We start from the raw sequence: 12,560 nt of genomic DNA on the forward strand, positions 1-12,560 counted from the left end.
TCTACTCAACAAATTGGATGCAATCTATCACAGTGCCATCCGTTTTGTCACCAAAGCCCCATATACTACCCACCATTGCGACCTATAAGCTCTCGTTGGCTGGCCCTCGCTTCATACTCGTTGCCAAACCCACTGGCTCCAGGTCATCTACAAGTCTCTGCTAAGTAAAACCCTTCCTTATCTCAGCTCACTGGTCACATAGCAGCACCCACCCGTAGCACGCGCTCCAGAAGGTATATCTCACTGGTCACCCCCAAAGCCAATTCTTCCTTTGGCCGCCTTTCCTTCCAGTTCTCTGCTGCCAATGACTGGAACGAACTGCAAAAATCTCTGAAGTTTGAGACTCTTACCTCCCTCACTAGCTTTAAGCACCAGCTGTCAGAGCAGCTCACAGATCACTGCACCTGTACATAGCTCATCTGTAAATAGCCCATTCAATCTACCTCATCCCCATACTGTATTTATGTATCTTGCTCCTTTTAACCCCAGAATCTCAACTTGCACATTCATCCTCTGCACATCCTACCATTCCAGTGTTTAATTGCTATATTGTAATTACTTTTCCACCATGGCCTATTTATTGCCTTACCTCTCTTATCCTACCTCATTTGCGTATGCTGTATATAGATTCTCCTACTGTATTATTGATTGTATGTTTGTTTATTCCATGTCTAACTCCATGTTGTTGTATGTGTCGAACTGCTTTGTTTGGTCTTGGCCAGGTCGCAGTTGCAAATGAGTACTTGTTCTCAACTAGCCTACCTGGTTAAATAAAGATGAAATAAATAAATAAAAACACAGGGACATAGATTTCCTGTCATGGGAGCAACTACCTGCTCTTTGGGTTTGCAGTTTGGACAGCTTGCTTCGCAGACAGTATATATCTATGCAAACTGTGTAAAGTGAAACATGTAGATTGACACAACAAAACATGAAAAATGGAACATTGTGGATACCGGAATCTCTCAAGACAGATTTGTTGACAAGTTCATGGGTGATCATCTCATCAGCAGTGATATGTGGCATTGTGGGGAACGTATAGACAAGACAGCTTCAAACAAAGCATTTTCTGTTTAGCACACATGCATGACCTTTTCATAATAGTTCTCCTTGTAAAAGCTTTGCACTTAACCTTTTTTTGGTTCCACTCCCAACACTTACATGTCATCAGGTGACATCCTAAACCTACAGAGTGACCTCCTGCCTGTTGCCATGTCCGTTGATGACAGTAGGGGTGGTCTTCTTGATGGAGGTCATTCTTATGGCTGAGGTATGCTGCAGGTAGCTAGTGTTGCGTTCGTGGTGGGGCTTCCTCTTGCAGTGCAGTGAGCTGTTGAAGTGCCTTCGGAAACTCTCGCTCAGCAGGTAGAGGGCAAACGGGTTGACACAGGAGCTGGAGAAACTTAGCACCCGGGCCAGCAGGGTGATGATGAGGTGCGACAGAGAGGAGTCGATCTGACGGTAGTTGAAGGAGCGGTACATGTACAAGACATGGTTGGGGAACCAGCAAAGAGCAAAGAGGCCCACAAAAACCAGAACAATTTTGGCCAGCCGTTTTCTCGTCTCCATCTTGGAAAAAGAAAGAAAATAAATATGTAGTGTTTGAAAATGCATGATGATATTCAACATAAAACCTTGTCAATCTTCCAGAAGGATTACAGAGTACAAAATACAGAAGGCCTCCTTCCAGAAGGAATACAGAGGGCCTACAAAATACAGAAGGCCTCCTTCCAGAAGGAATACAGAAGGCCTACAAAATACAGAAGGCCTCCTTCCAGACGGAATACAGAAGGCCTCCTTCCAGACGGAATACAGAAGGCCTCCTTCCAGAAGGAATACAGAAGGCCTACAAAATACAGAAGGCCTCCTTCCAGAAGGAATACAGAAGGCCTACAAAATACAATTTGTCCAAATCACTCTCTTCTGTATTTTGCACAGGCTACAAGTAGTATGGCTATTGTCCTTCAGTTTCAATACAGTATGAACAAACACAAAAGCAAGAGCCACCAGTACTCGACTTAGATTGCCCTTCAGTCAGCTCTCTAAGGCCTTCCCACACCGTACATAGGATTTTGTATTTTACAATTATTACATGTCACAAATTGTTAGGTTAGATTACTTGTTAGATATTACTGCATCGTCGGAACTAGAAGCACAAACATTTAGCTACACTTGCATTAACATCTGCTAACCATGTGTATGTGACAAATCGAATTTGATTTTGAATGTTACCACATTAAAATCTTGATTGTGCATGTGCTTCAGTTTTGTATTCATATTCTGCGATTTGTTTGAGGCTACATCAGCCAACATACTGTAGGCTACCGACACTGCAGAGGTGTAGGCCTATTTGTTCTCTGCATGTGCCAGCACCAGCAGCGCAAATGCCCATTATGTGCAGATCCATCAAAAGAGACGGAAGGCGCAGAATGTGGACTCGCAAATGGTTGGGCAGATATGGAAGGTATGGACTTTCTACAGAGGGAATTGGAGGTAATACACCATGTTTTATTAAAGTTATAGCCTATAGTTAGCATGCTAGATACTTGCTATTGAATATATTTGTTGTTTGTGCCATGGTAGGACACAGAGGCAGGTAATACTGAAAAGGCAGCGGCGTTCTCTCCACAGCTCCAGCAATCTGACTTTCATCACCTCCGTCCGCACCGTGCGTGTGGTTTGTTGTTCCTTCTCTCTTTGCGATCATTGTTTTGGTATCACATGCTGAGTGCTCATTGGCTATTGGCAGTAGTCCTTGCCCAATCGCGTCGTAGCACTGCTCATACTGCAAGATAATATAATAATAATAATATATGCCATTTAGCAGATACTTTTATCCAAAGCGACTTACAGTCATGTGTGCATACATTCTACGTATGGGTGGTCCCGGGAATCGAACCCACTATCCTGGCGTTACAAGCGCCATGCTCTACCAACTGTGCTACAGAAGGACCACAGTTGATCAAAATATTTCAGGACATCCGACAGGGGTCTGGAAAACGGGACAGGCATCATCAGTGAGTCCTTCACCCGCTCAAACTACGTGAGTCGCGATGTAATGATCCTAGCCCAAATTCATGGAATTTTACTCCGATCGTGAACATTTTCGGGGATGGCAAAATGTGGCGAATTCGTGTAGTGTATCCCGGCATAAGGGAGTGTCAAAGATATCTTCACCGTGAGAACCTTTCATCGTAAGCGGAAATGTGAAACTAAAATGTCCAGTCCAATCAATACTTCATTCCACAGTAGAGTGGCTGGCAAATAGTACTGATGGCAGGACTATTGCTTCTGAGTACTGTTAAGATTGTTTGAAAATAGTTTCAAGTCTACCTATTTGAACCTATCAGTGAGGTGCGCAGGAGATGGCGCTCTGAAAATCAACCCTGTGTAAGTTTAATAGCCTGGGTAAATGTCATGATTTAGCTCGCCATTCATTGGCAGCCACCAAGTCAAGTGATCCTGGCACTCTACCCAAGATCCTTTTAGGTTTTTCAATGGAAGAATACGGCATGATCATTTTACTTGATTTTGTTCATGACAGTATCTTTTATTGAAGTCGACTTCAAATGATTCAGAAGAGTATTAAAAGGTAAGTCAATAGCAAGCTGTTATATCTGGTAAGATAGTAAAGCTAACCATTGATAGGGATATCAAATTGAGTCATTTTGTTTGATGTGGCACAGTATCAACAATCTTTCATTGGTAAACTGAACATTTTCTGCATATTAACACATCAGTTAGTTATTCATTGTTGTATTCGCTGGTCTCTGCAAGAAGTGTGGGGTATTAATTATAAATGAGATGGTTATGTTACATGAAGTAAAGATTTAAAAAGCAGAGGAGTAAACTAAGATTTCATAAGCTCTACATTTTTGTCAAATTGATGAGAAAGTGGTGAACATTTCAATTGTTTTTAAAGGGATACTTTGGGATTTTGGCAATGAAGCCCTTTATCTGCTTCCCCAGCGTCAGAAGAACTGATCGACCATTTTTATATCTCTGGGTGCAGTTTGAAAGAATTTGCTAACAAGCGTTAGCACAATGACTGGCCATCTGCTTCATTTGACCATAGACATCCAGTCTAACGCTAGTTAGCATTGGCTCACACAACTACCTCTAACTTACTGTACGCAGAGACATACTGTAGAAATGGTATCCACAAGTTCATCTGACTCTGGGCAGTTTATAAAGGGCTTCATTGAAATAGAATGTAGTTGGTGCGGTTACTAAAACAGCTGTAGCATTGGATCAGTAGAAACTATTTTAATAACAGCGAAATAGACGGAGATGTCATGCCCTCTCAGACTGAATGTTAGTTATCATAACAGCATAACACAGCCCCTGGCAAAGGGAGATGGTTGGACTGTATCTTTTCAGTCATACATGTCACGTCTGAAATCATTTTCACGAGTAGTGTCTGCCTGGACAGCATTATTGTTCATATTAAATCGTAAATCTATATAAAAAAATATTTAAAAATTAAAATACCATTGGAGGGACCCATCTCTATTCCAGAGTAAATCAAAAGAAAAAAAGATTAGATGATATCTAGAAGCCCTATTTCTAATGCCTTTACTGAAAATTGACTGTACAGCAGTTAAGACCACTGTTACTATAACTATTCATAAAGTCATGCCTGTTAGATGTGATTCATAAATATGTTGTAATGTCTTAAACACTTACCAGAATCATGTTTAGTCTGCATATTCTCTCTCTCGTCTACACACACACACACACACACACACACACACACACACACACACACACACACACACACACACACACACACACACACACACACACACACACACACACACACACACACACACACACACACACACACACACACACACACACACACACACACACTCTCTCTCTCTCCAGCCTGTCTTTCATTAGGCTTCTACAGCTTATCATATAATTAATGTTAAATACATTTCTGCTTTTCAATAGGGACTGATGCTATCAGAGTTTTCTTCTTAATGAAACTTGAGCCTTTACAGCCCAATCCCCATTAGGGCATGTCTAATAGAACACAACCACAATGCACCACGTCAATAGTCTGTGCTGTCCTTCTAATCCAAAGGTACACCCAGATTATTAACTCATTTGATTTGAAATACAAAAAAAACAGAAACAAATCTAGAGACAATAACATTGATTAGTTGGGATTACTCTGAGGCAGAGACAGTGGAAGCTTAAGTGCAATGATTCGGCCATCCTCCAGGCTTCTGTATTTTTATGTGTCGCACCCCGTGAATCTAGTATAAATCTGTATCTACTCTAAAAGATAGCTGGGACCCAGCCCTCTTGTTGTCTAACATTATAAATGAGTGGACGGTTAGGGCTCCCTCAACTGGAGGACCTACTGACTGTAAATAAGACAACACATGGAGGCCTTCCAGCACCACTCATCACTAGTTGTTTACTATGTATTGCTCATTGTTGATGACAACCTCACATTGGTCAGTGTCAACAAGCTCCTGAGGCTACTTGAATATATTATGACTTGGGTTCAGGTCTAGGTCTGAGTCAGGATGTCAGTGATTGGAAGCTGGGTTTGGGTTTTGGGTGGGCCCTGATCTGTATTCAAGCCCATTTGTTCGATGATTCATTGGACGTTCTTAATGGCAAAGAAGCATCTGATTTACTATGCTTTGGTCAATGGACCCTCAATTAAATGTAGTCGACCAGATCATTGCTTACATTTATAATTTACCTCACCCTTCCCCTGACCTATCGTTTTTTACCCCTGTAGACAGTAAAGATCAAGCATCCATGCAACAATCAGTGATACATCTTGACAATGTCCTGTACTTGCCCTTTACAAACTTTAAACACTTACTTGGTGTATTAGGTTACATATGGAAATATCTGCATTAAAACCTAGAGCCTCCTTCCATGAAAACCTGTAACAACGGTTCCGGAGTTATGTCAAAAATAGTGAGAAAACGTGTGATGCAGTTCAGTTTCTTTGACTTCAAACGTGCACTCTAACTCAACGTGCACTCTAGCAGCTAACGACATCCAGTAAATGACCTGATGTTCTTAAAATGCCGTCCAGCATTCCAAATAACCACAACTGCAACAGCCAAACCTCATTTGTGACATGTTTGAGATTACAGGCCTACCTGTCTCTTCGTGTGCTCACTGATCTCTCCAGGCATGTCGTGAGCACTCTTGACTAGAGTCCTGGCGATGTGGAAGTAGTATACAGAGATGATCCCCAGGGGAATCAGGAAGTACACCAGGAATATGAGGATGGAGTGGATCTTGGGATGCATGTCGTTGGAAAGGGGATAGGGCACGCAGGCAGTGAAGGTCACATTCTTGTCCTGGATGTGTACTACCTGGGAGAAGATGGCCTCGGGCACCGCCAGCAGGACGGAGATCACCCAGATGGACACAGCTTTCAGACATGTCCAGAACACGGCACTGGATGTCTGGATGTCCATAGGATTCACAATGGCTTTGTACCTGGAAACACAACAAAACCAGAAAAATATTAGTGCTCCTTCATCTTGATCCTTTGAAATTACATTAAAAGCAGTCTTTTTCATGCAATTAAATGTCCAGCTGTCCTTACTGCTCTAATTTTCTTGTGTAAATTGAAATATCATTTATATTTATATTTTAATCATTTAGCAGATGCTCATATCCAGAGCGACTTGGTATTGTAATTATAGTTAATCAATCTAATTAACTTTCTTCCTCTTTGCAAAATTAAGAGGCTTTGACAAAGACATGGCATCTCTGAGTCCATTAGCACAGAATAGTAGCTTCATAAATTGTTGGTGATATTGTAAACATGTAGGAGACCTAAGAAGTGCATTATGATTGCACTAGCTAATTAATTACTGTCCTGTCTACAACAAACCCACATTAATTACAATAATTGCCACTGAATGAAATTCTAATTATTCAACTGAAACAGCAATGTGTTTCTGCACTGCTCCCAAAGTGAATCTAAATGTTGAGACCAAAATGTTTACAAGCTGATCAATACAACTCATTTGAATATTAGACTTTGGACTTATCTCCTGTGTAAATCAACACTCAGTGCTATGTGCACAGAATAATCCATTCCTGCTAAGTCATATAATGGGAAGAAATATATTAAATGAGGGTGCAACAGAGGAAGTGTGCTCCACAGGGCATGAAGGCTTTTTTTATGCTTCAATGATGGAAGATTTTTCACCTTCTGACAGTTTTCTAAATGATATTTCTGCTGATTAAATGTCTGGTTTGGAGGAGAATCTCCATTGGAAGCCCTTGACTGTGCTGTTACACCAGCCTCAGCTGCCCTCTGCCCCTGTAGAAATCCGCCATAGTCAAAGACTACGCTGCCTCAGGCAAGAACAGACAAGCGCAGAAAAACTGACAGTCTTTATCTCACCAGAGAAAATGCTTATGCATTTATTGTAGTAAACCGCTGTAATCCCACTTCTTTGTGTTTTTATGCTTGAGAGCAAGCGCCCAAAGGAGTGCTAACAAGATTACATTCTTTTAAGCCATCACATAGGGTAAGCATGTAAATGGTGTATTTTCATTGCTCACATTACATGCTCAAATGGACTAGGCAGACCATGAAGAGAACAGCTTTAGACTGTAATCTCACCATATGGATGTCCTAATAGCTCCTAGTGACAGGGATGGCCAACAGTCATGGTCATTTCCGGTGAAGAGTGACACAGCCAAACATTTCCTCCAACTGTCATCGCTCTGGATTACGGTCAGTGACATAGAAAGGCTAATTACAAAGCCCTGCACCATCTTCCGACCCCTATCATGGCCTGCACAATGGGGTATTATTTTTAATCAGAAAAAAATCACATGGACTTTAATTTGATAATAATAATTTTAAAAAATGTACTAAATCAATATTTGGCTGCCCAGGAATTTATGACATCAGTGAACTTTTAGCTGAGGAAGGAGCTCTTAATACCAGAAGACAAGCTATTTGTGGGGGTATAGAATGGTCACTTGAGAAGGTCAATGTCTCCAAGCACCAGTGGTCTTGTTGAGGGTATGTGGAGGAGAAGAACGGAAAGTGGGGGCTGGGTCAAATTAAGGTCCTAAACAAAGATGCGGGCAAGATTGCCCTTTCAACCATACACACGCAGACAATAAATGATGCTCTGCGCAGATACTTCTGACTGTGACGCCTCCTGAATGTCTCATGTATCAATCTATTCCAATCTCCGCATTCATGCTCCTTCCAGGGACGATAAATGGCCATTTAACCATGTGTCTCACCTGAATAAAACAATATAACACAAATTGGGCTTATTGAAGTTAGTACAACCAGCAGGTGTACACTATTTGATCCCTTTAAAATAATTCTGGGGACAAAAAATGAACAGATTTATCAGTGACAATTGCCCAGCATTCAATTATGATAACACTTGTGGATATAGTTCAGGGATCAGACACTTGTCATTAAAAATAATCAGTCATAAAAATGGATTAATCATTAATAATTACATACAGTGCCTTCAGAAACTATTCAGACCCCTTGACTTTTTCCACATTTTCTTACGTTACAGCCTTATTCTAAAATAGATTTTTCCTCATCAGTCTACACACAATACCCCATAATGACAAAGCAAAAACAGGTTTAGAAATGTTTGTTAATTTATTAAATTAAAAAAGGAAACATCTCATTTGCATAAGTATTCAGATCCTTTACTCGGTACTTTGTTGAAGTAGCTTTGGCAGTGATTACAGCATTTAGTCTTCTTGGGTATGATGCTACAAGCTTGGCACACCTGTATTTGGGGGTTTCTCCCATTCTTCTCTGCAGATCCTCTCAAGCTCTGTCAGGTTGGATGTGGTGCGTTGCTACACAGCTATTTTCAGGTCGCTCCAGAGATGTTCAATTGGTTTCAAGTCCAGGCTCTAGCTGGGCCCCTCAAAGACATTGAGACTTGTCACGAAGCCACTCCTGCATTGTCTTGGCTGTGTTCTTAGAGTCATTGTCCTGTTGGAAGTTCCCTTCGACCCAGTCTGAGGTCCTGAGCAGACTAGAGCAGGTTTTCATCAAGGATCTCACTGTACTTTGCTCCTTTCATCTTTCCCTCGGTCCTGACTAGTCTCCCAGTCCCTGCCGCTGAAAAACATCCCCACAGCATGATGCTGCCGCCACCATGCTTCACCATAGGGATGGTGCCAGGTTTCCTCCAGATGTGACGCTTGGTATTCAGGCCAAAGAGTTCAATCTTGGTTTCATCAGACCAGAGAATATTGTTTCTCATGGTCAGAGTATTTAGGTGCCTTTTGGCAAACTGCAAGTGGGCTACAATGTGCCTTTTACTGAGGAGTGGCTTCCGTCTGGCCACTCTACCATAAAGGCCTGATTGGTGGAGTGCTGCAGAGATGGTTGTCTTTCTGGAAGGTTTCCCATCTCCGCAGAGGAACTCTAGAGCTCTGTCAGAGTGAACATCGGGTTCTTGGTCACCTCCCTGACCAAGGTCCATCTCCCCCGATCGCTCAGTTTGGCCAAGCGGCCAGCTCCAGGAAGAGTCTTGGTGGTTCCAAACTTCTTCCATTTAAGAATGATGGAGGCCACTGTGTTTTGGGGGACCTTAAATGCTGCAGACATGTGCCTCGACACAATCCTGTCTCTGAGCTCTACTGACAATTCCTTCGACCTCATGGCTTGATTTTTTTCTGACATGCACTATCAACTGTGGGACCTTATTTATATAGACTGGTGTATGCCTTTCCAAATCATGTTCAATCAATTGAATTTACCACAGGTGGACTCCAATCAAGTTGTAGAAACATATCAAGGATGATTAATGTAAACCGGATGCACCGGAGCTTAATTTCTAGTCTAATAGCAAAAGGACAGAATACACATGTAAATAAGGTATTTATTTGTATACATTTGCAAATATATCTAAACTGTTTTTGATTTGTCATTATGGGGTACTATGTGTAGATTGCTGAGGGAAAAATATTAGATCCATTTTAGAATAAGGCTGTAACGTAACAAAATGTGGGAAAAGGGGTCTGAATTGGAGGTCGACCGATTAATCGGAATGGCCGATTAATTAGGGCAGATTTCAAGTTTTCATAACAATCGGAAATTGGTATTTTTGTGTGGCTTTAAAAAATAATTTTTTACACCTTTATTTCATCTTTATTTAACTAGGCAAGTCAGTTAAGAACACATTCTTATTTTCAATGACGGCCTAGGAACAGTGGGTTAACTGCCTCGTTCAGGGGCAGAAAGACAGATTCTCCTGGTCAGCTCGGGGGATCCAATCTTGCAACCTTACAGTTAACTAGTCCAACGCAGACCTGCCTCTCTCTCGTTGCACTCCACAAGGAGCCTGTTACGCAAATGCAGTAAGCCAAGGTAAGTTGCAAGCTAGTATTAAACTTATCTTATAAAAAACAATCAATCATAATCACTAGTTAACTACACATGGTTGATGATATTACTAAATATTATCTAGCGTGTCCTGTGTTGCATATATGACTGAGCATACAAGCATATAAGTATCTAAGTATCTGACTGAGTGGTGGTAGGCAGAAGCAGTGTATGACTTCAAACCTATCAACTCCCGAGATGAGGCTGGTGTGACTGGCTAGTTAGCGCGCGCTAATAGAGTTTCAAACTTCACTCGCTCTGAGCCTTGGGGTGGTTGTTTCCCTTGCTCTGCATGGGTAACGCTTTGATGTAGTGGCTGTTGTCATTGTGTTGCTACTTCGAGCCCAGGGAGGAGCGAGGAGAGGGACGGAAGCTATACTGTTACACTGGCAATACTAAAGTGCCTATAAGAACATCCAATAGTCAAAGGTTAATGAAATACAAATGGTATAGAGGGAAATAGTCCTATAATAACTACAACCGAAAACTTCTTACCTGGGAATATAGAAGACTCATGTTAAAAGGAACCACCAGCTTTCATATATGTTCTCATGTTCTGAGCAAGGAACTGAAAACGTTAGCTTTCTTACATAGCACATATTGCACTTTTACGTTCTTCTCCAACACTTTGTTTTTGCATTATTTAAACCAAATTGAACATGTTTCATTATCTACTTGAGGCTAAATTGATTTTATTGATGTATTATATTAAGTTAAAAGAAGTGTTAATTCAGTATTGTTGTAATTGTCTTCATTACAAATACATTATTTTTTCATGTTTAAATCAGCCGATTAATCAGTATCGGCTTTTTTGCAAAAGCCTCCAATAATCGTATCAGTATCGGAGTTGAAAAATCATAATCTGTCGACCTCTAGTCTGAATACATTCCCGAAGGCACTGTATGTTAATTGTTCTATCACGTTAGCATTGAATTGCCATAACATTTACAATGACGTAAATTAGGTACAGTATACATAACAATATTGGCATTGAGGATATTTCACATTATCCTATTCTTCATCTTACCTGTCCGCGCTTAGTGCAGTGAGAGTGAACACCGAGACTCCGACTGAAGTGAGTTGAATGACCGGAATTAGTTTGCAAGCCACAACACCGAAGATCCACTCCTCAAAGAAGTATCTAAACGCATCCACTGGAACACAAGTGACCAAAAGCAAAAGATCCCCAGCTGCCAAACTCGAAATAAATATGTTGGGGACGCTCCTCATTGCACTGTTGGTGATAAAAATCTTAACCAAGGTAATGTTCCCCAACAATCCAATCGTTATGATCAGAATATACACAGTCGGTATGACACATCTTATAATAAAATCAATAGTTTCTCTTTCAGCAGGTATCCAATCGTCAGTAAAGTTGTAAAAGACAGAATGTCCAGTAAAAGATACGTTCTCTAAAATATTATCCATTGCTTCTCAGGGATTTGTTCAATAATCACCTTGATAAAATGGCATTGAGGATGACCGTTTTCCAAAGCAAGTCTGAGTGTTGCGCGACTCAAGCCACAATGACTGAAGCGCAAAAGGAGGCACTTTTTCAACACGCATGGCGTAGCCTACAGCAACGATGACGGAAAAAGAAGTCACACCAGTTTTGCGTGTGATGTGTAGCATTGTCAATGCTACTCACATACCGTTTCATAGTGGTACGTTTATCGAATATAAACGGAATAAACTATAGGCTATGCTAGGCTACTGTATTAGCACCAAATACAATTGTCACGTTTAGGATGAGAAAGCTGTGCTTGGAAAGATGTGTGAATTAGGATTCGTTTTTTGGGGGGCCAATAAGGAAAATCCAATAAGTAATTTTTCGAAACTGAACCCACTCATTGTCCTGTGCAGGTGTTTCATTATCAGCCCGCCGCATCTGTAAGAGCTGTATGGTGTCCTTCTTTGGGGAAAGTGAAGGGTTATAGAAATGCCATAAATACGGAAAGCAGTGAGGGTGGTAAAGTTAGGGGGAGAGACTCACAGAGGTAATTCGAGGGGGGAGTGAAGTAGCCTAAATCAGAACATAAACGAACGTTTCGCTTGCTTATTCCCCATACGGGAGTTAAAAGAAAGCCATTGAAGGTATGGCTTCTGAATGTTAATACCTCTGGAAATGACTGATGTTAGGAACAATATAAATAATCTAATAAATTAGTTAAGAGAGTTG

At 41.1% G+C, this 12,560-nt stretch overlaps 1 protein-coding gene across 1 annotated transcript; it reads right to left on the minus strand.

Moving 5' to 3' along the window:
• Positions 1-697: 697 nt before the first annotated feature.
• LOC123995537 (neuromedin-B receptor-like) lies at positions 698-11,809 on the minus strand. Its single transcript, XM_046299176.1, has 3 exons — positions 11,409-11,809; positions 6,135-6,480; positions 698-1,569 (listed from the first exon to the last, which is right to left on the minus strand). Exons 1-3 carry the CDS (start codon positions 11,807-11,809, stop codon positions 1,186-1,188), a joined length of 1,131 nt encoding a protein of 376 aa, XP_046155132.1. The 3' UTR covers positions 698-1,185.
• Positions 11,810-12,560: the final 751 nt, after the last annotated feature.

This window comes from Oncorhynchus gorbuscha, linkage group LG14 (genome assembly GCF_021184085.1).
Source record: "Oncorhynchus gorbuscha isolate QuinsamMale2020 ecotype Even-year linkage group LG14, OgorEven_v1.0, whole genome shotgun sequence".
Classification (NCBI taxonomy): Eukaryota; Metazoa; Chordata; class Actinopteri; order Salmoniformes; family Salmonidae; genus Oncorhynchus; species Oncorhynchus gorbuscha.

What these genes read in the sequence shown, in the direction of transcription:
- LOC123995537 (XM_046299176.1), bottom strand. Translation starts at nt 11,809, where the DNA reads ATGGATAATATTTTAGAGAACGTATCTTTTACTGGACATTCTGTCTTT. An exon ending in ACTGCACTAAGCGCGGACAG is followed by an intron (nt 6,481 to 11,408) that starts GTAAGATGAAGA and finishes TTGTGTTTCCAG; the next exon opens with GTACAAAGCCATTGTGAATC. An exon ending in GTGAGCACACGAAGAGACAG is followed by an intron (nt 1,570 to 6,134) that starts GTAGGCCTGTAA and finishes TCTTTTTCCAAG; the next exon opens with ATGGAGACGAGAAAACGGCT.